Source organism: Mycteria americana (genome assembly GCF_035582795.1).
Source record: "Mycteria americana isolate JAX WOST 10 ecotype Jacksonville Zoo and Gardens chromosome Z unlocalized genomic scaffold, USCA_MyAme_1.0 Scaffold_30, whole genome shotgun sequence".
NCBI classification, from domain to species: domain Eukaryota; kingdom Metazoa; phylum Chordata; class Aves; order Ciconiiformes; family Ciconiidae; genus Mycteria; species Mycteria americana.
The window spans coordinates 2,413,924-2,438,568 of record NW_027445437.1 but is presented as its reverse complement, the minus strand read 5'-3'; the positions used below and the strand labels follow the sequence as shown (position 1 = coordinate 2,438,568).

The 24,645-nt window shown below is 48.7% G+C and overlaps 2 protein-coding genes across 6 annotated transcripts in view; one reads left to right on the top strand and one right to left on the bottom strand.

Moving 5' to 3' along the window:
- NEDD4L (NEDD4 like E3 ubiquitin protein ligase) overlaps window positions 1-24,645 on the bottom strand; it is a 564,086-nt gene that overhangs the window by 203,470 nt on the left and 335,971 nt on the right. For 2 of the 5 annotated variants that reach the window (XM_075489076.1, XM_075489079.1), the window contains exon 1: window positions 919-1,485. The exons of 1 other annotated variant lie outside the window; for it this stretch is intronic. In XM_075489076.1, coding sequence (XP_075345191.1) covers window positions 919-966 — 48 coding nt within the window. In that variant the 5' untranslated portion in view covers window positions 967-1,485. Of the gene's footprint in view, window positions 1-918; window positions 1,489-24,645 lie in introns of those variants that run through there. 2 more of the 5 variants (XM_075489077.1, XM_075489078.1) reach the window with 2 other exon arrangements.
- On the top strand, window positions 965-8,317 carry LOC142403029 (uncharacterized). The gene is made up of 4 exons (XM_075489097.1): window positions 965-1,054; window positions 1,119-1,293; window positions 1,610-6,638; window positions 6,813-8,317. The coding sequence occupies exons 1-3, from the start codon at window positions 965-967 to the stop codon at window positions 2,599-2,601; spliced, it is 1,257 nt and encodes a 418-aa protein (XP_075345212.1). The 3' UTR covers window positions 2,602-6,638; window positions 6,813-8,317.

Here is a 24,645-nt window from a genome sequence, read left to right as displayed (position 1 = left end):
ACCGGCTCCCGGTACCACACGGGGCGGGGGACCGGCGGGCTCGGCCGCGCAGCTCCTTCGCCTCAAGCCGAGCTCCCGCTCCCCCTGCCCCCGGCTTCTCCCGGGGACCCCGGCAGAGCCCGCTCACGGCGCCGGGCGGCGAGGCCGCGGCTGCCGCCCACCTACGCCATCGCCAGCCCCGGCTCTTTGTTCGCCGCCAGCCCCCGTCCGAGCCGCGCGCCGGGGCGAGAGGTGGCGGGGGGACCCGGCCACGGGAAGCGGGCACAGCCCGGGACACGCTCCGCAGCGGGGACTGCGCGCCAGCCGCCGGGACCCCTCGGGAGCCCGCTCCCGGGCCCCGCGGCAAAGCGCCCCGGTCCGCCCGGGGGGCTCCAGCCGCCCCCCGCAGCGGAGGCGCCGCCCATCCCCAGCCCCCTGCGGGCGGCGGCCGCGGGGCCCCGGGACGGCGCGGGGCGGGCGGGCGGACGCACCTGCCGGGGCCGCGGCTGCCGGCGCTCACCGGCACCGGGCGCCCCGCGGACCCGCCGCCACGTCTCCCCGCCCCCGGTCGCCGCCGGCAGCGCTGCCGGGCGGGGACGAGGAGCCCCGCGGGAGCGGGGCGGGCCCGCCGGGCGCCCTCCCGGACCGACCCTCGACCTTCGCCCGGCCGGCGGGGCTGCCCGCCGGCACCAGCTGCTCGCAGCCCCCCCCGCCACCGCGGCTAATGGCGATGGGGCGGCCGGGCGAAGGGCGCCTGTCACCCCGCGGCGGGCGGGGCTCCCCGCACCCCGCCGCACTCGGGCACGGGCGCGCACACGTGCGCGGGCAACGCGGGCACGGGCACACGGGCACGCTACCGCCCCCGGCCCGGCCCCAGGGTGGCCGCGGCCCAGACCCCCGGCGGGGGCTCCCGAGCCGCTCCCCCCCGCCCCGACCCACCTCGTCCTCGGAGAGCCCGTAGACCGGCTCCACCGCCGCGGTCGCCATGGAGCCGCTGCGCGGGGCGTCCCGCTCGACGCCGCTCCCGCCCGGCCGCGCCCGGGGGCTTCGCGGGGGCGCCGCCGGCCCGGCCCAGGTGAGCCGCCCGCCGCCGCCTCCTCCTGCTGCCGCCGCTGCTCCTCGCCCGCGGGCGGCGGAAGGCGGCCGCCGGGAGCCGAGCGCCGGCGGGAAGGGGCCGGGGGCGGTGCTGCCCGGGACCGCCGCTCGGGGGCGGCGCTGGGGCCCGCCCGCGCTGCCGCCGGCGGCTGAGGCGCACCGCGGCCGCAGGAACGCGCCCTCCCCGCGGCGGGGAGCCCCGGCGGCGGCGGCGGCCCGGTGGGGCGGGGAGAGGGCTGGGCAGGCCCAATGGCGGAGGCGGCTGCCGGGGGCGGGCGGCCCCGCCGGGCCGGGCTGATTCGCTGCCGCCCTCCCCCCGCCCCGCCGGCCGCCGCGCGGGAGGGGGAGGAAGGGCGAGGAGCGGCACAAAGCGCGGGGGGCGGCGCGCCCCGCCCCGGGGCTGCGGGCGGTGCTGTGCTGTGCTCCCCTCCGCTCCGCTCCTCTCCTCTCCTCACCTCATCTCCCTCCCCTCCCCCGCGCCGGCCGCCGCGGCGGGAACGGGTGCGCGGAGCGGGCGCCCCCCGGCGGGCGGGAGCGGCGCCGCCGGGCCTGTGGGGCGGGGCCGCGGCCGGAGCGCGGGCGGCGCTGCGGGGGGCGGCGGCGGGAGGCGGCAGCGCCGTGCCCCGGGCGCTCGGGCGCGGAGGAGGCGGGCGCTGCGAGGCCCCGACGCGGCGGCCGAGCTGCAGCTGCGCGGGGTGGGGCCCCCGAGGCGGTGCGCACCTCGGCCCCGCGGGGAGCGGCGCGGGGGAGGCTGAGGTGCCGTTACTCGGCCTCGGCTGGCGGCGGGCGTCACCGGAGTTCGCGCGTCTTCCGCCGCCGCTGCTCGGCTGCCCGCGCCCGGGCGCGGCGGGGAGCCCGAGGGGCCGGGCTGGGTCTCTCGCAGCGGTGCGGGCCCGGTCCGGGTCGGCGGAAGCGGTGGGGAGGAGACAGCTCCCCCGGGGGCCCCGCTCCATCCCGGCCCGTTACCGGGGAGCGGGCATCTCGTGTCCGTTTGTGCCACTGCTTGGAAACAAGCCCTCCCGCTGGCGAGGGGGGCAAGGACGGCACGGGGGTTCTGTCACCGGAGGGGGTTCTGTCACCCACCCCGACAGCCCAAGCGAGAGCCGCCCGGCAGGGCCGTTTTCCCGCTTCCCAGGCCCCTCACCGCTGGGGAGCGCCGCGCGGGCCTGTCCGCGCTCCGCCTCGGGCGCTGTAACCGGGACACAACCGCCCGGGAACGGCTCGGGGACGGGAAGGTGCTCGGAAGAGAAAGGCGTCGATGGAATCGAGCGCTTCTGCGGTTTTCGCCGCTTGCCGTCACCCTGCGGGGACCCGCGGCCGTGCCGAGGGCACGGCGGGCGCTGCGCTGGGCCCCGCGGCGGCACCCGGGGGCCCCGCCGGGTCACAGCCCTGGCCCCGGGCTCCCCGGGGCCGAGCCGGCGGGGCCGGGCGCTGCCTTCCCGCTGCGCGAGTGGGGGACAGCGACGCGTTGGGGGCTGGTGCCCGGCTGTGCGGGCAGCGCTCGCAGGCTGGGGGTTTTTAGGGTAAATGCCAGCCACCGCGGGATCAGCAGGAGAGAAGCAAAAGCTGCCCGCAGATCTCTCAAGCAGTGCCTGCTACTCCCCGCAGCTCTCCCATCACTTAGCGTCGTGTTTTTTAAGGAAAGCAAATATTCTGGGCGTTTGGAGCGAGGTTACTTCTGGGCAAAATCAAGTCACACTTCAGTTCTAAATGACTTCCTTATTTGAGTTCTGCTCCCTCCTTAATTGGCTCTCGTCCCCTCCCCAGCCCTGCCCCACCCTACGCTAATCTCTCATTTATTATCTATCTGCTATCTTTTGGCAATGCGGTACTACTTAAGTAGAGGCTAATGAGCTATAATTTACATGAAAGCTGTTCTCAAACCCATTTATGCTTTTACAGGGCAACAAACTGATTTCTACTACGTTTACTTTTAAGTACGCAATGCACTGATAAAGCCACGTAGAGCCAATGACACGGGAAAAATCTTCTGTCACCACACCACAAAACGAGGCTGTCCTTGACGCTTCAGAAGGAGGTACGCAACAGCCCGTGCCACCTGCAGCTTCGCCAGCCTGGAGCAGGGCTGAACCCGGCGGGTTTGGTGCGTGGCCTGGCTCAGGACGGTAAATGGAAACCAACAGCGGTTTGCGTGGATCGGGCCCTACATCAGGCTCCGAGCTGTGGCAGCACAGAAACTCGGCTCGTCTCCTGTTACCTGTCTGTCCTGCTCAGCAAACTCTAGTGAAGCGCTGGGGACATCCAGTATGAGGAATATGGCAAATAACTGGGGGACAGTAGCCCCTGAAACTGGCCAGTCGCAAACAGAAAATGATCGTGATGGCCCGGTAACTATTTTCCCCTTACCGTGTTTTTACAGCAAAGGGTACATTGGCCACTAACAAAAAGCCATCACTAGAGGAGCTTTCAACTAACTGCTTGGCAGACGCACCCACCTCTGTCTGTTCAGATATCATCTTACGCCTGTTTTCTGCTCCACAGGGCGGAGGGGAAAGGGAAATAGGAGATCCCTTTTTCTGGAGGGATTCCACAAGCAGTCCGTAAGCCAGAAAGTTTTTTTCCAGCCTTTACGAAAGCTCTTCCTGGGAAAGGAAGGATTTGACCTCTGCCCAGACAACAGTGCACAAGAGCTAAAATTGCCGTGTTAAAGTACAGCTTATGGAGGCATTAGCCTTTGTACTCGCGTGAACGTCTCCTGGTCATAAACTACATATGATGTAGTTAATAACTGGCACATCTAGGCAGGGTCTTCTCCAGCACCAGGCTCTGAACCTGCTTGTCTCCCCCTCCTCAGCGGATCTGTCAAGGCATCCCCTCGAATGGTCCAGTCCAAAGGAGCACCAGGCCACCGGGCTCATTCGGCGGTTCTCATGTCAAGATAAATTTGGTTTTAATACTCTTTCTCCTGAGCTCAGCAGATCATTCTCAAATCTGCTTTTTTCCCATGCTTTTCAGTCGCCTACTTTGATTCCTTAGCAGAAGCAGCTACACCACCTCTCATCCCCTGGATGTCATGAAAAGCCAAGATTCTCCCATCCTTCCCTCCCCAAGGGTCTTTCTCTGCAGTTACCTCTATCTTGCTTTAACTCTTCCTTAAGCTCGCAGCGGGAGCACAAGTCACCTCAGGCTTTCTCAAGAGGCCACTTGGTCAATAGCCTTCTGTGCCAGTTTGCCATTACACAAGCCCTGCCTCATCACTGGGGACCCGACCACAAGGCAGAGGGAAACTGAGTCCGGATCATCTGAAGGGCTAGCTCTGGGAAATTCAGGTGATACTTGGATATCTCAAACTGTTTTAAAATATTTTTTTCTGTAGGCAGTTTCATCAGCTCGTCTCCCTTCTTTGTGTGCCTGTATCTTCAGGGGTCAGCAGCTGAGCCCGTCAGCTGAGACTGGAAACTGCTGGGAGCCTGGCAGGGGCTATCAGGAATGTTTCTATTCCTGAAGTACAGAATGACAGGGAAATAGGTGACTGTAATTCAGCAACAGTAATTGGACTGTAGTCCAACGCTGTAAAGCTGGTGATACACGGAAGTGTCTGAGTCCGGATCCTTTCTGCAACGCATGACGACAGAGGGTGAGCTCTAGACGCCTGTGCGCTGCCAGGCCGCCTCTGGGCCTCTGAAACCACAGCAAAGGTTCTCACTTCCACGTTACAGCATTTACGCTGTGGGCTTTGTAAAATCAGATAGCACTCCTGTCAACAGGTTCTCCCCAGGGGACAAATGTGTATGTACATAAGCTGAATGAAAGGGGCTCTGATGACAGAGCAGAAAATTAGTACTCTCTGCCACTAACACAGCAACCTTACTGGATTGTAAAGCTTTAGTATTAAATCCGTGATGGAGATTACTTGTTCACGAGGAAATATTACATGCATAATTCCTCTTCAGAATTGTATTTAGAATAGACGGCCCCAGAGAGATGTAATTCATTTGAGAATGCTGACCTCAAAAATGTCTAGGTGCTGCTCAGATGATTTATAACTGGCCTCTTTACATCACAAAGGCCCATTAATTATTTAAAATTCTCTGAGAAAAAATAGATTCAGTATCTATTATGGATGGCAATTCTCAACTAAAAATTAAGCTTCATACAACTGTGTAAGGGGAGGCAGCACTCCCTGGCAGGTATACACTGGAAGGTGTGACGGGAGGAGTTACTGTACCGGCACAGGCACCTTGCCTCGGGCAGCAACGTGAGGCTGCTGATTCTTCGCAACCTTCGGCAGTGGCCCCAGCCAAACATGCAGCACTGTGCCAAACAGCGGAGGGGGCTCCGTTCCGAGCCCAGCTGGTGATTAGCTTACGGCCTGGGGCTGACGGGCGATATCCCTCGTAATTCCCTTAACCTCATCAGCGCAACAGCAGAGCTACTCCTATTCATAGAGATGCCTAATCCTGTTCTAAATCTCTCAAACCACTTCCTCAGCAATATCCTCCAGCAGCGATGTACCCTGGGCTGACTATACAGATGAATAAAAAAATTGCAGCCTTTAATGTATGCATGTGCTTGCCGCCCATTCTTTTGCTCATACTAAATAGCCGAATAATGCCAATACAGACTTTTCTGTGGAAAAAAGGGAAATACTTTATCTGCTTTCCTGCATGGACTCACAGTCCATTGGCTTTTAACTCTCTCATGTGGCAAATAAAAGTCATAAAAATACCTGAACCCGTGCCCATTTTTAGCCTCCAATCAGTCCTCTTTGAAGGAGGTTTGCTCAGGAAATTGTTATTGTTAATGTCTCTTTTTTTCCCCTTGGTGTTACAGTGTAAATGCTCAAACATCCTCCAAGTACAACAGGGATTTTTTTCTGCTTCTCAATGCCAAGTGATAGACCGTATTTCACAAAAAAATGTCTTTTAGTGGGAAGGATCGGAACTATCAGCTCCTGGACTAGCTTGAATTGGCAGGGTACTGCCTTGCAATCCAGCAGTCCACTGTTGGATGATGGACAGGGTCTGCTGAGCAGAAAGGAAATGTAAATAGCATTTCATGTTTTTATCGGGTACCAATGTATATCATGGGAAAATTGAGGTAACAATAAGCTGGCAAACAAGAAAACTTCCCGCTTTGGGTTCAGTATATTCTTAAAACCCTACTCACGGAGCTCACTCTATCCCAATGTACTAGACCTCTTCCAAATCTCCAGCAGATCTTTTAAATCTCTTCCTCAGAAGGTGTGTGAAAGATTAAGAGGAAGGAGATCAGACATGAAGTGCTCATTTACCAAGGAACACACTCGCTCCCTGTCTCTTTCAATGACTTTTTTCTGTATGCCCTGAACATAAATTTTGTAATATGCTTTTCTTTTTTTCTGCATCGCACCATCAACATTCGTTTACATCAGACATATATTTTTGTTTCATTTTTAGCTCGGATTGAAATATAATACTGTACTCTAACTTTTGTACTAATATTGGTCTTATCCCTTCCTAGGTAATGTTTCTATTTTTCCCTCAATGAATCGATGATACTTGATATCACGGAGCTATGAAGTCCTCCGGTGTGAGAAAGCTTATAGCCCCATTGTGCCCGAAGTGAATTATTTCCTATTACAATAATTACAATTAAAATAAACTTCTTTTTTTAGCTTTTAGGGGTTTTTATTAATGAGAAAACGTTTATGGGAGGTTCATGACATATTCTGCGATTTTCAAATAGTTGTATCAGATTTAATGAAGTAAGCAGATTTTACTTTTCAATCACTTCAGCTCCACGTTTTACTGCTGCTCGTTTCTAAAGTTCCATTTTTATGGACACAAGGACCAAATTCATCTGACCTAGTCACTCTGGGATCCTTTTATCCCCGACAGAGAGAATCGGGAGCTTTTGAAACGCAATTCATCTCATCCTCCTGAAGCAAACATCTGAAAGAAGTCAGATGAGCGTTACCATGAAAGTGCCTCTCCCCCTGTTGACTGTAAGAAAGCCCAAGGCAATGAGCTCCAGCAAAGGCACCCACGTCGCAGGCGTCCAGCTGCAGGTGGGAATGGGATCGTCCCTCGCAGGCAGCCTAGATTCACCTGACCCAATTTTCATAATTCTTAAAAACCAAATGCAATAGTTTAAGAACGCATTTCCCTTCACCGTCTTGAAATTTGAGTATGGAGTAGGGAGTATTTTAACTCAACTTCTTAACAAGCAAACGAGCAGCCCATCTGGAACAACAGTTCAGGCAGAGAAAAGCAGAGGCCGAGCGTAAACCCCTTCACTACTGCCAGCGCCTGCCGGAGAACGTTGTCCCTTGTCATTTAGATTGTGGCACATTAGCAGGCACCAAGGAAATGCACTTGACAGAAAACCTTTCCCTCGGAAGGAAGCGGTTGCCAGAGCTGCTTGGCCACGGTTCAGCCAAACACTTACCTGCTTTGCTAAGCTGAAATGGATTTAAGCGTGTGCTTAAGATGAAGCACTTGCTGTATTTCTTTGCTACGTCAGGGCCCCTAAGATTAACTCCTATATTTTTTTACATTAACTTGGAAATATTTCACAAACTATTCTGTATCGCTTGCATGTTAAAAGAAGTTAAAACAACACATCTCCTATTAGTAATCCAATCAGGTTCACTATAACGAACAACATAAAAAGAACTAAAAAGATGTTTCGAGCTCTGCCAGTTGTCTTGTGCTGCCAGTATACCTCGGAAACGTATGTTAGCACCTGAGCAAATCCTTAACGTCAACATCAGTGTCATATGGAAAATAACTCCTTAAATTTCCAAATTTCAGGAGGCTACTTTGCTGTAAGAGCTCGTCCTGAAGCCATTCTCAGCAGAAGTAATCCAAGTGTGAGTGCAGAGCTCATTTCCTCTGGCTCGCACTTCCAGAGTATGTGTGACACTGCGTTGGCAAGTTACAAACACTGCAGCGTGCTGCTTAAACCGGAGCAGGGAAATAACAGCCACAACAGCAAAGCTCGTCTCCGTGCATTCCTTGGCTGCCCTGCTCCTCGTGCTGGCTGTCACACAGCAGCTCCTCTCTGACGGAGCCACTACACCCAGCCCAGCCGTGACCGCACCCGCGTGATACCACCTTCCCCGGCCTCAGCCCATCCTTCATTTTTTGGAATTTTCATAAGGACACAGGGAAGGAAACCCAAGCATCATGGCTTGGATTGGCGGGCGATGGGTGTCTGTGTACAGCCCACGCTGGGCTCTCCAGCTGACGTACTGAAGCGAGTCCAGCTGAGGCTGCTGAGGTGATACGGGGCTGGGGCACACAGGGGGCTGAGGTGATATGGGGCTGGGCAGATGGGGGGCTGAGGTGATACGGGGCTGGGGCACACAGGGGGCTGAGGTGATATGGGGCTGGGGCACACGGCGGGGCTGAGGTGATTTGGGGCTGGGCAGATGGGGGGCTGAGGTGATACGGGACTGGGGCACACAGGGGGCTGAGGTGATATGGGGCTGGGGCACAAAGGGGGCTGAGGTGATATGGGGCTGGGGCACACGGCGGGGCTGAGGTGATATGGGGCTGGGCAGATGGGGGGCTGAGGTGATACGGGGCTGGGGCACACAGGGGGCTGAGGTGATATGGGGCTGGGGCACACGGCGGGGCTGAGGTGATTTGGGGCTGGGCAGATGGGGGGCTGAGGTGATACGGGACTGGGGCACACAGGGGGCTGAGGTGATATGGGGCTGGGGCACACGGCGGGGCTGAGAGCCGCGTGTGCTCAGCCTGGAGAGGGCAGGGCTCAGGGGACATCTTACCGCTGACTACAACTACCTAACACGCGGGCGTAGAGAAGATGCAGCAGACTTCTCAAAGGTCCACAGGGACAGGATGAGAGGTGGCGGGGCAAGTTGGAACATGGGAAATTCTGGTTTTGTATGGAAAAAAGTTTTCACCGTGCGGGTGGGTAATCTGGAAGAGGTTGCCCAGACAGGCTGGGGTCCATCCTTAGAGATAGCCCTGATTGGACTGGACGAGGCCCCAGGCAACCTGACACGAGTGCTGCACTCGAGGTCTGCAGCCTCCCGTCCCGCCTGCGCGGTTCTGAGTCTGTCACGGAGGAGCTCCCTGGCGTTGTATGGTACCCGTGCTTGTAGGCACAATAAAGTCCATTAAGTAATGCCTCCTTGCCAAGTCGTGCAACAGAACCTAAGTTGGTGCTACTTTCAGGAGAGAGGCAGGAGAAAATTGGCGGCGGGGGGAAAGAGAAAGAGAAACATTAGCCAAGGGAGCTGTATTATATTCATACAAATCCTACAGGAGTCCTCTTTGGGGCCCTCAACAAGCTTGTTGGGACAGATCTTTAGTGACTGCTTCATAATTTTCCTAGAAATACCATGCATACTTGATACAAAAATGTTAACTAAACATTGCTGTGTAATTAACAAGAAAACTTCAGTAATTACGAATAAAACAAAAGCCTAGTGAATAGGCTGAAACACTGCAAAAGCTTCGCTATTTCCACTATTTGCAGCCATTATACACTGCAAAAGCTTAGCTATTTCCATTATTTGTAGCTGTTATTTGTTTTCCTGCTGGACTTAACTGTACCAGCTGTTACTCAAATACTGGGAGACGCTACTTAGAAGGTCCCTATAACAGGCCGATATATAGTACTTTAATCATCCACTAGTACTTTTAATCATCCACTGACCGTAGACACAAAGAAAATCTAAATAAAGCGTGATCTTCACAAATACAGATGGTCTGGGTTTTATAGAATTGGCTTGAACAGATTAATAGAGCCACAACCTAAGCAGAAAATGCTCTTTAGGAAATCGGATGGATGCTTCACCGGCTTACCAAACAGCATTATGAGCATAAACTGCTGCCAGAGGCCGTCCAAAACGATGTGCTATTCTATTTACTGGGAGTTGTAACTTCACAGCAACAGCTTCTAAACAACTGCGTGAAATGAGAAATGATAGCGCAGAAGTCCCCAGCAAGAGTCAGCGAGCGTGCCTGCGCATGGGCCCCGGCCACGGCCGTAAACCCCGGAGCTGCGCTGACTGCCCGGAGGCGCGGAGCTTTGCAAGTCTCCAGTCGCTCCTCCTGCAGCCAACAGTCGCTGCTTGTCGCCAGCAAAGGTCTTTCGCCTTCGTCGGAGACATCTGGCTGCTGCGGGACTGCGGACATCAGGAACCGGCACGGGGCAGCAAAGCTTTTCTTCCCAGTCAGACACTTCTCAGTGCCTTGCGGGGAGAGCACGCAGCCAGGACGGACAACGGCTCCCACTGACGGGACACCGGAGCAGCGGCGAGGCAGGGCTGGCAGCCCCGGCTGCGGCTCAGGGCTCCCAGGCCCGGCCGAGGCTCGGGACTGGCAGCCCCGGCCGAGCCTTTGCTTTTCCTCCCAACACGAGGGTGCGGTTTGGCAGCCGAGCAGAGGCCGGAGCGGGCCGCTGGCCGTGGAGGACTCTTCCCGCCCCGCCTGTCCCGGCCGCACTGCACCACGCTGGCCACCAGCCCACGGAGGCCATGGCGGGCCCGGCGCCAGCAGGAAAGCGTTCCTTCTCCGCAGGCCAAGGGACGCGCGTCTGCCCGGCCCGCGGCCCCACCTCGTGCTCCGCTCCCGCTCTCCGCACAGCCACCGAAACGGCCCCGTGCAGAGTGCCGAGGCGACAGTGCCATCGCCGATATGAAAGGCACCTCGTTAATTACGTGAGCAATCGGGCTATTTTTAAACAAGCGTTGTGACGATTGAGCTATTGAGTGACGACTGTGGAACGGATCGACTACCCAGCCTCGTTAGATGCGAAACGCAAATAGTCTGGCGTGAAAATAGGGCATACTGCATTCTCTCTCTCTTGCGGCTTTAATGTCTTTAGCTGCTGTGTACGCCAACAGTAGTTAAAAATCGTGCAGACAAGACTACATTTCATTTGATGGGGTACTAGCTGCATGTTGATTTCTGTAATTCCTTTGTTTTTTAAGTTATTATCGCACCTCCGTGCAATAGAGGATTTTTAAAATGTGCTATTCACAATGTATCGCTAGTTCCACTGAGCTTAACAAATCATAAAAGTAATAATGGAAAGTTACAGATTTTATCCCACTGTCTTTTCAGTCCTTAGTTTAAAATAGAATTTCATTATTTCCCCATTATTTATATCTACATCATACTGAGCCGAAAGAAGGCTGTTTACAGACACACTTCAATGCAGTGCAATATTTAACGTTGCTACTGAACAATCTTTTGCTCAAAAAAAAGGCTTTTCTCACTGTAAAGCTTGTCAACTGTGATAAGTTTTCTCTTTTTTCTGGAAAAAATTCATAAGAAATTTTAATATTGTATCAGGTTTATGTTTGAATGACAACATTGCATCTATATTTTCAGTATATAGCTTTCTTAAAGCGTTATTAAAATGTCTAGGGGCTGAATATGATTCTGAACACAGAAAACTGGTTCTGAGCATAAAAGATTAACTGTTTAAAAACATGCTAGTATTTTGGAATGTATTATTGAAAATGTCATAGAAAACTCATCAAAGCTATAAACCAAGCTGAATCAAACTCCCACAAAACATAAATAGCTTTTAATATTTTATTAATTACTTAAATAAGTAATGTAATATTACATTACTTATACTTATATTACTTATAATATTACTTATAATATTATAATATTACTTATAATATTACTTATTACTTATAATATTACTTATACTTACTTTTATTACATTACTTAAATACGTTATTTTCTCAATTCTGTTCTTTTCTGGTTTCATTACTTTATGAGGATGAAACAGTAATCCCCTGGCCTATATCAAGGTTCCTTTTAAGAAGGGTTGTGGTACAGGGTGGTAAAAACACCCAGGGAAACACCTCAGAAGACAGAAACCTTCCTGTTGTTGGGGTTGGACCGAGTGTCCTCTAATTCTGGTAACATTGTGTGTCAACCAGTGAAAATCCCACACTAAAATGTCCTTTAGCTGTATGTCATCAGTAGATAACGCTGAAGTATGAAATAGCTTTAGACAATATAAGCTGAGGCTTCAGAGCGGCCACTTTTTAAGTCAATCCATTTCATTAATATGATCCACTGAAGGCAAAGGGCGGATTAATCTTACCTTTGTGCTGGGCTTTACCGTCTCTGAAGTCAGTGGAATTTTTCTAACTGTCTCCAATGGTAGAAATGCCTGACCTGACTTTTGGCTGGGTTAATTGTTATTCTGTTGCCAGTAACAATATAATACTTCAGGCATGAGCAAATGCTTGCCCCTCCTTCAACAGGATTTTACTGTGTTGTAACTTCCCTGTGGTTTTGAACATTTTGGATGCGTGTCAAACAGGCACAGGCAGAAAGTGCTGATGCATTATACCTAAAGATCTGCTTTCATAACGTCCTACCTAATGTCAGCGGTGATGCAAAATAATCAAAACAATTTCCAAAGTAAGACAAGTCATTTTCTTCCTTTGCTCAAGATCCAGCACAATGTCAACGCGTGCCAGTGGCAACAAAGGAGATGCAGCGGAAGCACGTAGCTGGGGATGCCGTACGGAAGGAAAGAAGGGCCGACATTTTCAGGCGCACCAAGCCATTAGATCACCTTAGCTGCACCTGCACTGCTAAATCATGCGTAGACCTGGTGTTGGGCTAACGCACTCGAGCATCCCTCCAGCTCAGGCCTGCGTTTTCCCTCTTAATAGGAGAAGAGGACTGTCATGTAATCAGTAGCTTATTCAGGGGTGACAAAAAATGGATTAAACACAGATTTAAGGAAAACAAAGCAGAGAACGTTCAGATTTAGTGGAAAAAGGGTTTTCCTGAGAAACTACCAGGAGAAAATCAGTATAAGCATTGACAATTATTTTTGTCAGGCATTTCTTTACAAAATTGTTCTGCTTCTGAATAAATATTTATGCCACTGTGGCATATTGAGACTGCTACGAAAATGATATCATTTTAAAATAAATATTAAATAAAATCTACCATAAGTCACCTAAGATCAAACATTTTATCTTTTTTCCCTTCACTTTTAGCTCATTTCAACAAAATCTTCATTTTTCAAGTTGTCTCTTCTCTTGTTAATTAACTACTTTCTTCAGTGGCCAAAGAAACGTTGTAAAATTCATGTCAATCTACTTTGCTTATCAGGAATGTAGGATTATTCAGGAAAAGTGAGTTGATCTGCTTGACATTCATCAATCAAAGGGGGCTTTTTTGTTTTGTTTTTAAGAACGATTTTTAGGTACATCTAAATGCTCCTAGTTAGGACCTGAACTTACAAACACTGAAGTCCACGAAGACAATTTTGTATTTAGGATCAATCTACCATGTCTAGTCCTTTCCTCTCACAGCAAGGAATATAATATATAATCTAATTTTGGTTACTGTGCTAACAGTTCTGTGCATTGGTTTCTAAAGGAGTGGGTTGAAAATGCATGTCTCCAATATTTCCTGCAACAGTATTTCTCAGAAGCAGCAGGTTTTTTACCTTCATGACAAATTTCAAATTCTCTATTTCTTTGTAAATTTGAGCCAATAAGCAAAATTAACATTAAAGAAGTTGAGAGAAGGTCTGTGTTTCAATCAGCAATTCATCATTTACGGGAAAGGAAAAAACCCCTATTTTGGGGATATTTTAAAAAGAGTCTTAATAGAGTTGTATGACCTGATCTGTGAGGTGCGATATCACAAAGGCTTTGGAAACTGCCTGCTAACTATTCTTAAAAGTCTTTCAGGTAGTCAGTGGCCTGGTTTTTGGACAATACAGGAAATCCTTACAGATTACTGTCTTTCGTGGTATGTCAGCTTTCCAGCCAGTGGGGTAACTTGATAGGTTGGGTGAATGGAGGCTGCACGTCCCCAGGGAGCAGTGTCATGCTGGCAGGAGGCCCCAGGCTGATACCAGACAGAGTATTGCTGTCACGGTGCAGAGGCTTTCCTTCTTTCTTGGTAATTAAGCTGAGAATGTCTTACCTCGCTTACTCTATGAGAAATGCAAATATAATGAGATTTGTTATGCAAACTGTTTCTTTCACTTGGATTTCATGTTCTGTCTGTGTTTAATAAATCTTGGTTTTGTTCAGATGACTGTGGCACTGATAATCCCAGGCAGATATCCCTGGGGAGGAAAAAAAAAAGGAAAAAAAAAAAAAGAAACCTGAAACCTCTATGGAAAAGAGATTAAAAGTAAAGTTTCCCAAATTGACACGTCCTGTCAGGCTCACCCAGCAATGTGTGAGTCTAATCTCCATGTGACACTCGCCAGGGTAGGTAGGTGGTAGGTGAGGGAGAGCATCCAACAGACCCAGAGATGAGATCTGATGAGAGACTTAGACACAGAAACTTTTACCAGATTCCCTGAGAAATACAGTTGTTTCAAGTGAGTCATACACGACACTCACTGTAGCACTGCCTGATTCAGGACTATAGCCTCTAATCTCCGTGGCATCTACAGAGCAATGCCGTCTCTCCTGTTACACCACCCAGGGCAGTGCCCCGCCACATGCCACCAGTCAGGGCTACTGCCCCGTCAGCATCCTATCCCCGGCCTGGCTGTCCTTACTAATGCTCTACGTACCGTTCACCCCTTGCGGGGAGAAAAAACCCAGACCCGTAAGACTGGCGTAATTCACGTTCAGGCTCGCCTAGTTTGGTATCTTGTCTCTGCCAGTGGCCAGCAGCAAACAAGGCGAGCATGCAGTGACGCTTCTGCTGCGTAACCTCCCAGCTTCCAGTCGCTTGCAGCTCAAAGGCTTCCTGAACCAGAGTCTGTATCTCTGTATTTTGTAGACTTTGATATGTTTTTCTTCTCTGAACTGGTCAAAATCCTTTTTGAACCTATGTAAATTTTTGCCATTTTCCTGGAATAACAAATTCCAACATACTGTGTGAAAAATTACCTCCTTCTGTTTGCTTCTCTATAATTTTACCTATTTGTTTCTCCTGTTTCTTATGTTATGGTTAATAGGGAATATTTATCAGCTGTTCAGCTTCTCCAGAGATTTATACTTTTACTGGCTCATAACTCCCTTTCAGTTCCTTTCTAGGCTGCAGACCTGTAGCACACCCAGTCCCTCCAAGTACACAAGCTTTTCTTAATCTTTGTTCATCTCTGTGGCCCTACCACACCTTTTGTTAAGTCTGTTACATCTTTTCTAGGCTTTAGTCTCCAGGATTTTGGGAGCTGAAGACTGGATGTAATCATGGTGAGGGTGCAAAGGGATTTATACTGTAGCATTTTAGTGTATTCTGTCCAGCTTGCTATTTCCTTCCTGGATATTCTGAACCAGTCTGCTTGGGAGGGGCTGGGCTGGTTTTGTTTGGCAACTACAGGGTATTTAGCTGGTTCCACAACCTACCCACAGCAATGTTAAGAACCTGAATGAGTAGGGCAGAACATATCACTGAACTTTTGTATTGGGGTTGTCTCTCTGTGTTACTTTGCATTTATCTATATTAAATGTCATCTTGCTGTATTACTGCCCACTCATTCGGTAGCATGAAATTATTGTGCAACTCTTCTCAGCTGGCTTTTTTTTAATTATCTCTAATAATTTAATAATCACCAGTAAAACTTTTCACTTCATGATGTTTAACAAATTATTTACGAGCATACCTATACTAGGTTGCAGCACAGATCCCTAAGAAACTCTGCTTGTCATCTTTCTGCATTGCAAAAACTGATCATGCTGGCTCTTATTCCGTAATCAATTAGTGGCCCGTGGAAGGAGCTTCCTTTTTCACCTATGAGCATCTCGAAAGTCTTCATAAAACCCAACTCTGTCAGGCAGATCGCTCCTGTCCACGTGCTCGGTAACTTTTTCAAAATGACGCAACAGACACGTGAAGGCACCTTCCCACTCCAAACGCTGCTGACTCTTTCCTGTTCTTTCACAGTTGCCCCTGTGTTTACTGCTGTTACCATTTCTGCCAATTTGTCTACAAAGTTGGACCTGTTGGAGAGTGGTTCCCAGGTTCCCCCCAGAGCCCTCTCAAAACTGCTGAAGCCGTTGTCACCCACCACTCCTCTCTGTAAACAGCGATTTGTTACCGCACTCAGCGCTTCGGCAAATCCTCACTTCGGTCTCTACAGCCGCTGAACTCGTAGCGGTTTTGCCGCTGTCTGCTCGAACGGCTTTGCTCCAGAGCCTCTTCTGCAGATACCCGCCCCGGTGAGACCTTTCCCGCGGCGCTTTCTCCGTGGAGGAGGGTGCCGACGTGAGCACCTCTTTGAGCTCTCCACTAGTGACCACTGAGGCGAAGATTTCAGCCAGCTTTATGCCAGGACCTTATCGTGGAGCGCTCCTTTTACGTGTCGGCCGTCAAGGGATGCTGCAAGGTTTCTTGCTTGCTGATGTGTTTGAGAAACAGGTATGCGCTTTTACACCACACAGTATTGTCTTGATTGTCTTATTACGATTTTATATTTAACTTAACAAATCTATGTTTTTCTCTCCTCAGTTGGGCACAATCTAAAATTTGGGAGATACAACCTTTTCCTTAAGGAAGTTTGTTGTTTATCCAGGCTTCTTTGCTCTTTTCAAAGGTTCTTTGAAATCAGAAATATACCCTTACATTCTAAAACGGTGTTTTAAAATAATATCCACCCTGCCTGCATGTAGTCTGCCCTTCTGACTCTTCTTTTTAATTACCTTTTCTACCAGCTTTCTTAGTTTTGTGTAGTTCTTCAATCGGAAAGTCCTACCATGGATCTCTTTCTGCATTTAAAAAGGTATTCAGTCTGAGTAGGCTGTCAGTAGGTCACTGTGTGACCTTTAGAGTGACCCTGAAAAAAAGCCATTTCAGCATTTTTGGTTCTAAGCAGTGCTGGCTTGGGTCTTGACTTAAAAATAAGAAGAGGCTCCTCTTCTCCAGTCTGTCCATACACAGCTGATGGACGAATTCGTGTTTTCGATCCTGGAACATTTTTATTTCTCTGTAAAGTATCATGTATTATTTTTAGGTTAAGTATAAGATATAAGAAGGACAATGTCATCAATTGTGTACTCAAGTACCATGCCGAATGCATTATAAGACTAAAAAAGATCAGAAGATGTTGTTTGATGCTGCTGCCCTTCTAGTAGTCAGCCTGCAGCTCAGTTATCTCCCTTTTTGAATTTCCACATGAAAGGCTTTTCTACTCCTAAAGCAGACAGCTAGTTTCTACATTTTTAGCTGCAGAGGATCCATAGCCTGATTTAGAAAACAGGTGAAAAATGCAACTCACCAGATAAGCCCCCACTCTTCCAGTACCCGCTGCAGGCAGGAAGGTGCATCTATCCCCCAGGCAGGGAAGGACGTGAGAACAGAGGACATGCTAATGCCTGTCCGTATGCATCATTTCTGCCCGGCTGCTCCGGCAGGTGCACAGCGCTGGCCGAAACCTTTAAAAGAGAATATGCAGGATTTCTGTGGATGATTGCCACACACCTGCTAACAATCCAGCTTCAAGTTTCATAGTAACAGCAGGCTTTTTCTTATCAATTTCCTTTTATTTTTCATCTGAGTGCAGCGCGCAGGCAGGTGACCCATTCATTATGATCAACCACTGAGAAATGGCAAGCCTGCTTTTGCCAATTTAAATAGTCAAGTCACAAGTGATGGCAAACATTATGCTCAGTATGGATCTAGATAAAGTCCTGGGGGTAAGCACATGGTTAAAGACTAAAAATACACCATGCTCAAGCCAGTATTTATTTAAAAACTCTGCTGGTCTCCTGCATTTTGTGGCAAATGTGTAACTTGTATATTGGGAGACAGTTACTCAGCTGCTGTGATAAATCTTGCCCAAAAGTCGTTATTTGCCATTGTCATGGCTTAATAGGCTGTGCCTCAAGGCTATGATTTTGTGCAACCATGTTGTGTTGTCCCTTGTGTTATTAATAGATTTTGTAGGCCACCTGCCTTTTTAATCCCCCGTCCTCTTTTTTTTATTTTTTGCTATAGCACAACCTCTTTTATCCCCTCCCAGCCCATTACAGGTTGGCTATTTGGGAATAAGAGCACTGACAAACATGATCCTGTGTCAACAGGCCTGCAGCTTTCTATAAAAGGGACTTTTGGCTGAAGATTTGGTACTTACAGCACTAGGAAGGCTGCTCTACTAAATATGTCTTTTCTTAGCACATATGTCCTATTAAAGCTGGTGTACCACCTTGAGAACTGGCACAATGCCACTCTAACACATGGGCATGGTGGTACACTCTGTATAAGCTTGAAATATGTTTGCCGAGGGTAGGATTCCAAGCCCAGGATACTGCAATGATATTTTTGGCTGGCATACCCACAGTGAAAATCCTGAGCCAATGTTTTCAATGTTCACTAACCTCCAGCACTCAATTTTAGAAATCTCATGTCTGATTAACAGAGATAGTAAGAAAGACTTCAGCAATTGCAGCTCACCTCAGTGCCCCTAAGCAATATCTCTGGCGATGCAGAAAAGCTGAGCAGTAGCTTCCTCTCCCCCCACCATGCTGGAGCTGGTCTGCAACACTTGGGACAATATACACAAGCTATCTGCAGTGAAAGTTGCCCTTCACTGTTGAGAATTCAACAATAAACAACGTTCATATAGCCAAACGCAACCAGCTCTGGGCTCTGGCCAGCTGGAAGGAGGAAGGAAGGAAGGAAGAGAGGGGTCAGCTCCAGTTCTGGAGCCCTGCCCGTGGGAAGAGGGACGTGTGAGTTTAGGTCTCATGGAAGCTTCCAGATTATTGTCTATATTGCTCATTCTCTGCAGGATTATCAATGAGGAAATTTGCACTATTTGAACTGGACCAGTGGTAAAAGGTTGCGTTGTAGGTTATTTCATTTATGAGAAGAAGTCAAGGTAGGCGAATTTGCTTATTTTCAGAAATGCATAGTCTTGTACTGTTGGGCACCCAGTACAGCTTCCCTGTCCACAGGTCTCTTTCAGCAAGCACCATCTGAAATCCCTCTCTTCAGAACCTTCTCGAAGGAGACATTACTGTGTTCAAGCTGGAAAGCTCTGGGAAGGAGCATAACCCCTGGAGGTATTTAAAAGACGTGTAGATGTGGTGCTTAGGGACATGGTGTAGTGGTGGACTTGGCAGAGCTAGGTTAACCATTGGACTTGATGGTCTTAAAGGTCTTTTCCAACCTAAACGATTCTATGATTCTATGATTCTAACCCATCTCAATCGCCTCTCTGCTGTCATTCCTGTCATCCCCAAACAGTAATCAGCAAAACCACCCCACCCATCCCATTTGAATACCAAATCAGGCATGCATCTCACTTGTTTTAGGGTGGAGATCTCTCCCTGTATTTTGGGTTTCATAACATCAGTGTTTGTGTTGCAGATGATGATTATTTCTGCTGCTGTGTCTGTAGGGTGCTGAATGGCTTCTCCCATTCCAAGTGCAAAGTGGCAGCACAGTAGCTTTGGACAGGTTTATCCAAGTTATGACAAGTCCTCCTACTCCTGGGAGATTTTAGAAGCAGGAGGACAGCTTTTTCTCTAGGCTGTTTCATTCTTTGGCTTCTAGGCCTTGGTAACTAGATTGCACAGCAAGTGTACTCAGGTTTTTTGCTCCCACCACCACCCAGATCAAGGGATGAGGCCAATGTGTGCTGCAGCAACCTTTCATCCCACAGGCTTGGGTATCCTTCCTAATGCAGGTCCTGAGCACGAACAACAGTGTTGGGCTTGGGTCTGGTCTTGACAGGGAGCTGGGAGACACGCTGTGGTGCACACCCGGGTCCCTCAGGCTTGTCTAAGCAGTAAGGGTGCCTGTGCTAGAGGGGTTTTCCTGCAATACACCAGGCCTTGGACAAACACACAACTAGAGCAGAAGAGTAACAGCTCCACCAAAGTAAACAGGGCAATGGTAGTTTGTACCAGTTGCTAATTTGGCCCATGGTGTCACTACTTTGGATATGTACACTCACAGTAAGTTTGTCGTAGAATAGTATGTGTCCATGTGAATATCAGAGGGTCGCACACCTCTTACAATTACTTTTTTTTTGTACGCTGTTCTGCATTAGTTTTTGAAATCACAGAAGCTGCTGTAGGAAGAATCATTATCCTCAGCATATAATATATGCTAGTGTCTTCCACCTTCCTTCCCCTACTTTTCAGTTTCCAGCAATGATTATGGTATTAACTGGTCAGGGACTCTTCAAAACAGCAGAGAGGTGTGATAACAGTCCCACTAAAAATTCGGATCGGAGAGAACAGGAATTACAAACAGCAGAAAGGGAGTGAAGAAGAATGGGAGTTTAGCACATGCCTACGCACATGGCATTGCTTGTTATTTAAGTAAAAGGTAAGCTGGATGCAAGTGAGAGAACATGAGCAGATTATCCTAAGAGTCAGTAACTTTCATTTCTTCCCTTTTGAATTATTAAGAAATACATTGCCTTTAGTAACCTTTTCCCTGATATGGCTTCCAGCTATGTTTTTGTGTGCAAACTGCACTTGGTTTGAACTCTCTGGGGTCCTTCGGACTGGCCTGGGCGACAGCAGCAGAGAGAGGGTGGTGAGGCACTGTTGCACTGGGGTCTCACAGATCATACCTCTCAGCTGCTCTGTATTAGGCGGGCCTGCTTTCCGTTTAGTGCATATTTGCCTCCATCCCACACAGATCTTCTGGCATCTTATTCTCACTACTCTAAATCACTCATGTGATAAACACAAAACTAAGGTGTCAGGCAACGTTATTTACATCAATCCTACACCCTTTGCTGTTTTGCCTTATTCCTGAAGTCCTTTATCTTGTCTCCATCAGAAATGATTATTGCATACATTTCAAAAAGGCCCATTACGCTGAGGTGAAAAGATGTCACACAGTAGTGGGAGACACCCAGCGCACCCCTGCTCCTCACCATCGCACCCAGACTATATTCTTCCTGAAGGAGACCAGACGTGCAGCACTGAGCCAAGGCTCCTAGACTCTTCCAGGCATTACACACATAAGTATCTGGTTTGCCTTTCTGACTTTCTTCATTTTGTTAAAATAAACTAGCATTAAGAGCAAATCACAAAGGAGAGGGAGGCTTAAAAATTCCACCAACATGAAAGCTAAATACAATCACTCATGTACTGTTACATGAGATCCTATTAACATAACTCAGGAGATTTATATATATTTTAGTATCTGGTATTTTTTTCTTGACCAAAATCAATTCAACTGGCTTTTACAACCTATTTACAACCACTGAAATTCTTGATTTTAAGAGCTTTTTTAGCAGAACTGCCTGTTACTACCAGGTAGTTAGGTTTATTGCTAACACAAATGAAGAGACGTTGTAAGGGCTCCATGCATGCAGACACTTAAAGAATAAGGGTGCTTACGACAGGAGTGGCCTGTAGCAGCATGCCAGCTCATTTATACAAAGTGGTACAAAGCGGCGTTCGGTAATTACAGAGCACGTGCATGCATATTCAACACTCCACATGTTAATAAAGGGCATCTGCCAAGAAAGCTACATGATATGCATTGCAACGATGAAGGCAGAGAGGAGCTGCAATCAAACTGCTGCGAACGGTGACAGAAGGGAAGTCCTGATCAACAGCCATGAGGCAAACAGCCTCGTGGTGAAACAGGGACCGGCTAAAAGGGTTTGTATCTATCACTGCCGGAAGGGCAAAGCAATTATCATTTGCTAATACTAGTGACTGTATTGTTCACTCATGGGGTGCTGGGTTTTGTTCTCACTCATACTGAGTTCTACTACTTCTATGAAAAGTCCAGGTTAGGCCAATGTACATATTCAGGGAGTCATGTATACCTTGATTTATCTGATAGGATTTTCTACAAGTCTTGTGTACTTTCATCTGATTTTTCTTCTTATGTTGTAGCTGTTCTAGATCCAGTAATTAGAAATACTACAGCCATTTCCATCCACTCTTTTCATGAACTGTTTATGATTGCCTTTGACCAAGCTGAAATTTTGCACACACACACACACACACACACACACTCCATTTTAAGACCATTACATTAACCCATTAGAAGTGCTGTTTCCCACTTTGTTAGTGCAGGCAGTCTACTAAGAAATGTAGACTATATAGCTACTTCTTCTGTGAGACATATAGGGATTGATGGGGAAAATCATTAAAGTTGAAGCTAGGAAAGGCTAATTTGATAATCCAACCCTCCTCCTAGTGTATGTCCATTTGTATTAATAATGAGATACCTTATCAGGGCTATCCCTACTTTTTTAATGTCATCTTTATAAAGCAGAATTCGTTTGGTTACCTCAAATTCAGAAGACCTCAGGAATTTGCATCTAGTAGAATTCAAGGCAGGTCAGTCAAAACGGACCTTTTCCACAACCTTCTATATTCTCACGGCAGAGTCACAGCCCCTCCTGATCGTGCCTGAAGTTTCAGGAGGAGCAGCAGTGATCCCCAAAATATGACCTTTCAGACCCTTTAAAATGTGACAAACATGCAATTAATAACATGCAAACTACTTCAAGGGTGTATGTCAAGAAACTTCAGCCCCACCATCTTTTTTCCTGTCATAAAGAGAGAGGTTTGATCAAAGTAGCAATGACCTTTACCATTTCTGTGCCTTCATTTTGTGTATGTAAATTAAGACAATACTAACAGAAGCTCTGGAGCATTTCCAAGGCATGTGGAGGTCTTCAGGTGAAAAGCCTGAGACAGAAATGCAAAACTTTATTAGCATTCCCTACAGTTTCTAATGTTTGGTTTTCTACGTCATGGAGAAACCAGCCTTTTCTCTGTCTTCTATCTCAAGCCATCTAAGACCAACTGACACACCTCTTACAGTAGTTCGTGGATTTGTACGTTTAGCTGCTGCCTGTAGAGAAGTCAATGACCTGAGAAAGCCTGAGGACTTCATTCAGATTACACATTGGTGTAAACAGGAACTAATTTTACTGAAGTCCAAGAAAACGGTAAAAGGATTACTTTTTTTAAACAAAGGACTCATAGAGTTGTTTCTTCCCCCAAAGCTGGTACCTGCCCTGCCTCCCCGTGGTGCTAAGGCTCGGAGCAGCCCAAGAAATCTCCTGGAAGCCAACACGCTTCACCTCACTTCCAGCAAAAGCAGCAACAACACTGGCAAACTCATGTTGGCCAGGTGTGCTCTGCTGGAAACACCTTGTTCCTAAACACGGTTTCAAGCATATTAACACAGGGCTATGAAGATTTGGAAAAAAATGACCTTTTGTGGTTTCCTCCAGGTAATGACCCCAAATAAAATCTTTCAGAAAATAGCTGTTCTTGAATAAAACATGCTACATTAAGAGAAGCACAATTATTCTTATGTTGGGGTTTGGTTTTTTTGGTGAAGCCAAAGGGTTTAGTCGTCTCCTAGCTATAGCAAAGCAAAGTTTTGTAAGGAGCAAGTCACCTGCCTTCTCTATTGTCTGGCTGCAGAAAGCTAGCCTGGAGACCCTGGAAGATCCTCGGGCACAGAAAATAACAGCATCACTCTGAAAGGGATGGAAGATTAGGCTCCAGCCCCACGGAGTGATTGTTAGGATATGGCATAAATCCCATCAGCTCAAGCAGAGGCATTTAGATATTAGTGTTTAATGAGCTGTTTGGTTCCACTTAGTTTCATATTGCTTTTAAGAATTTCTGTGCATTCATCCGAAGAAAATTGTAATAGCACAATTTATTAAATGAACTTCTCAAAGAATCTTAAAATACGGGAATACTGTAGCAATGAATACTGCAGCAATAATATTTTAGAATGTAAAAGAAACTTGTAAGTATTTCAATAGAATTTTCATTAGTGTGCTTGCAGTATGAAAATTAATCAGTCATCTGTACGTTAGTTGAATTATCTTCATAAACAGTTCATTTGCAGATTAAGGAAACTGGGATGCATACCATGAAATCAATGATGTGTAAAATAGATCTGAAATATTTTCCATCTGTTTTCTCACAATGTTTGTCTAACTTAAACTCAAGCTGCAAATGCATTTGTGTATTATCAATAATACTAGCCATAAATGCAGTCTGTATGTCTGCCTGTTAATGAGATTACAGCAAAAATATGTATGAATGAATGTGGAGCTGGGCCAGCACACAGTACTACGTATGTGCTGCAGTGGGAGGTATGTGTTGTGGTTAACCCCGGTGGGCAGCGCAGCCCCCCCAGCCGCTCGCTCACCCCCCCCCCCGGCGGGATGGGGGCGAATCGGACGGGTAAAAGTGCAAAACTGGTGGGCTGAGATAAAGGCAGTTTGACGGGTAAAGCACAAGCTGCAAAGCAACGCAAAAGGAGGAATTCCTTCTCTCCTTCCCATCGCAGGCAGGCGTTCAGCCACCCCCAGGACAGCAGGGCTCCATCACGCCTCACGGTGACTGGGAAGACAAACGCCGTCACTCCCAACGTCCCCTTCCTCCTTCTTCCCCAGCTTTTATTGCTGTGATGCCGTACGGTCTGGGATATCCCTTGGTCAGTGGGGTCAGCTGGCCCGGCTGTGTCCCCTCCCAGCCCCTTGTGCCCCCCAGCTGCTCGCTGGCGGGGCAGGGTGAGGAGCAGAGCAGACCCTGGCGCTGTGCAGGCACTGCTCAGCAACAGCTACAACATCCCTGTGTTAGCAACACTCCTCTGGGCACAAAGCTACCATGGAAAAATATCTCTCTCCAGAGACTGGAGATGAAGACAATTTGTGAGAAGCAGTGTCTCTCTTCAAAAC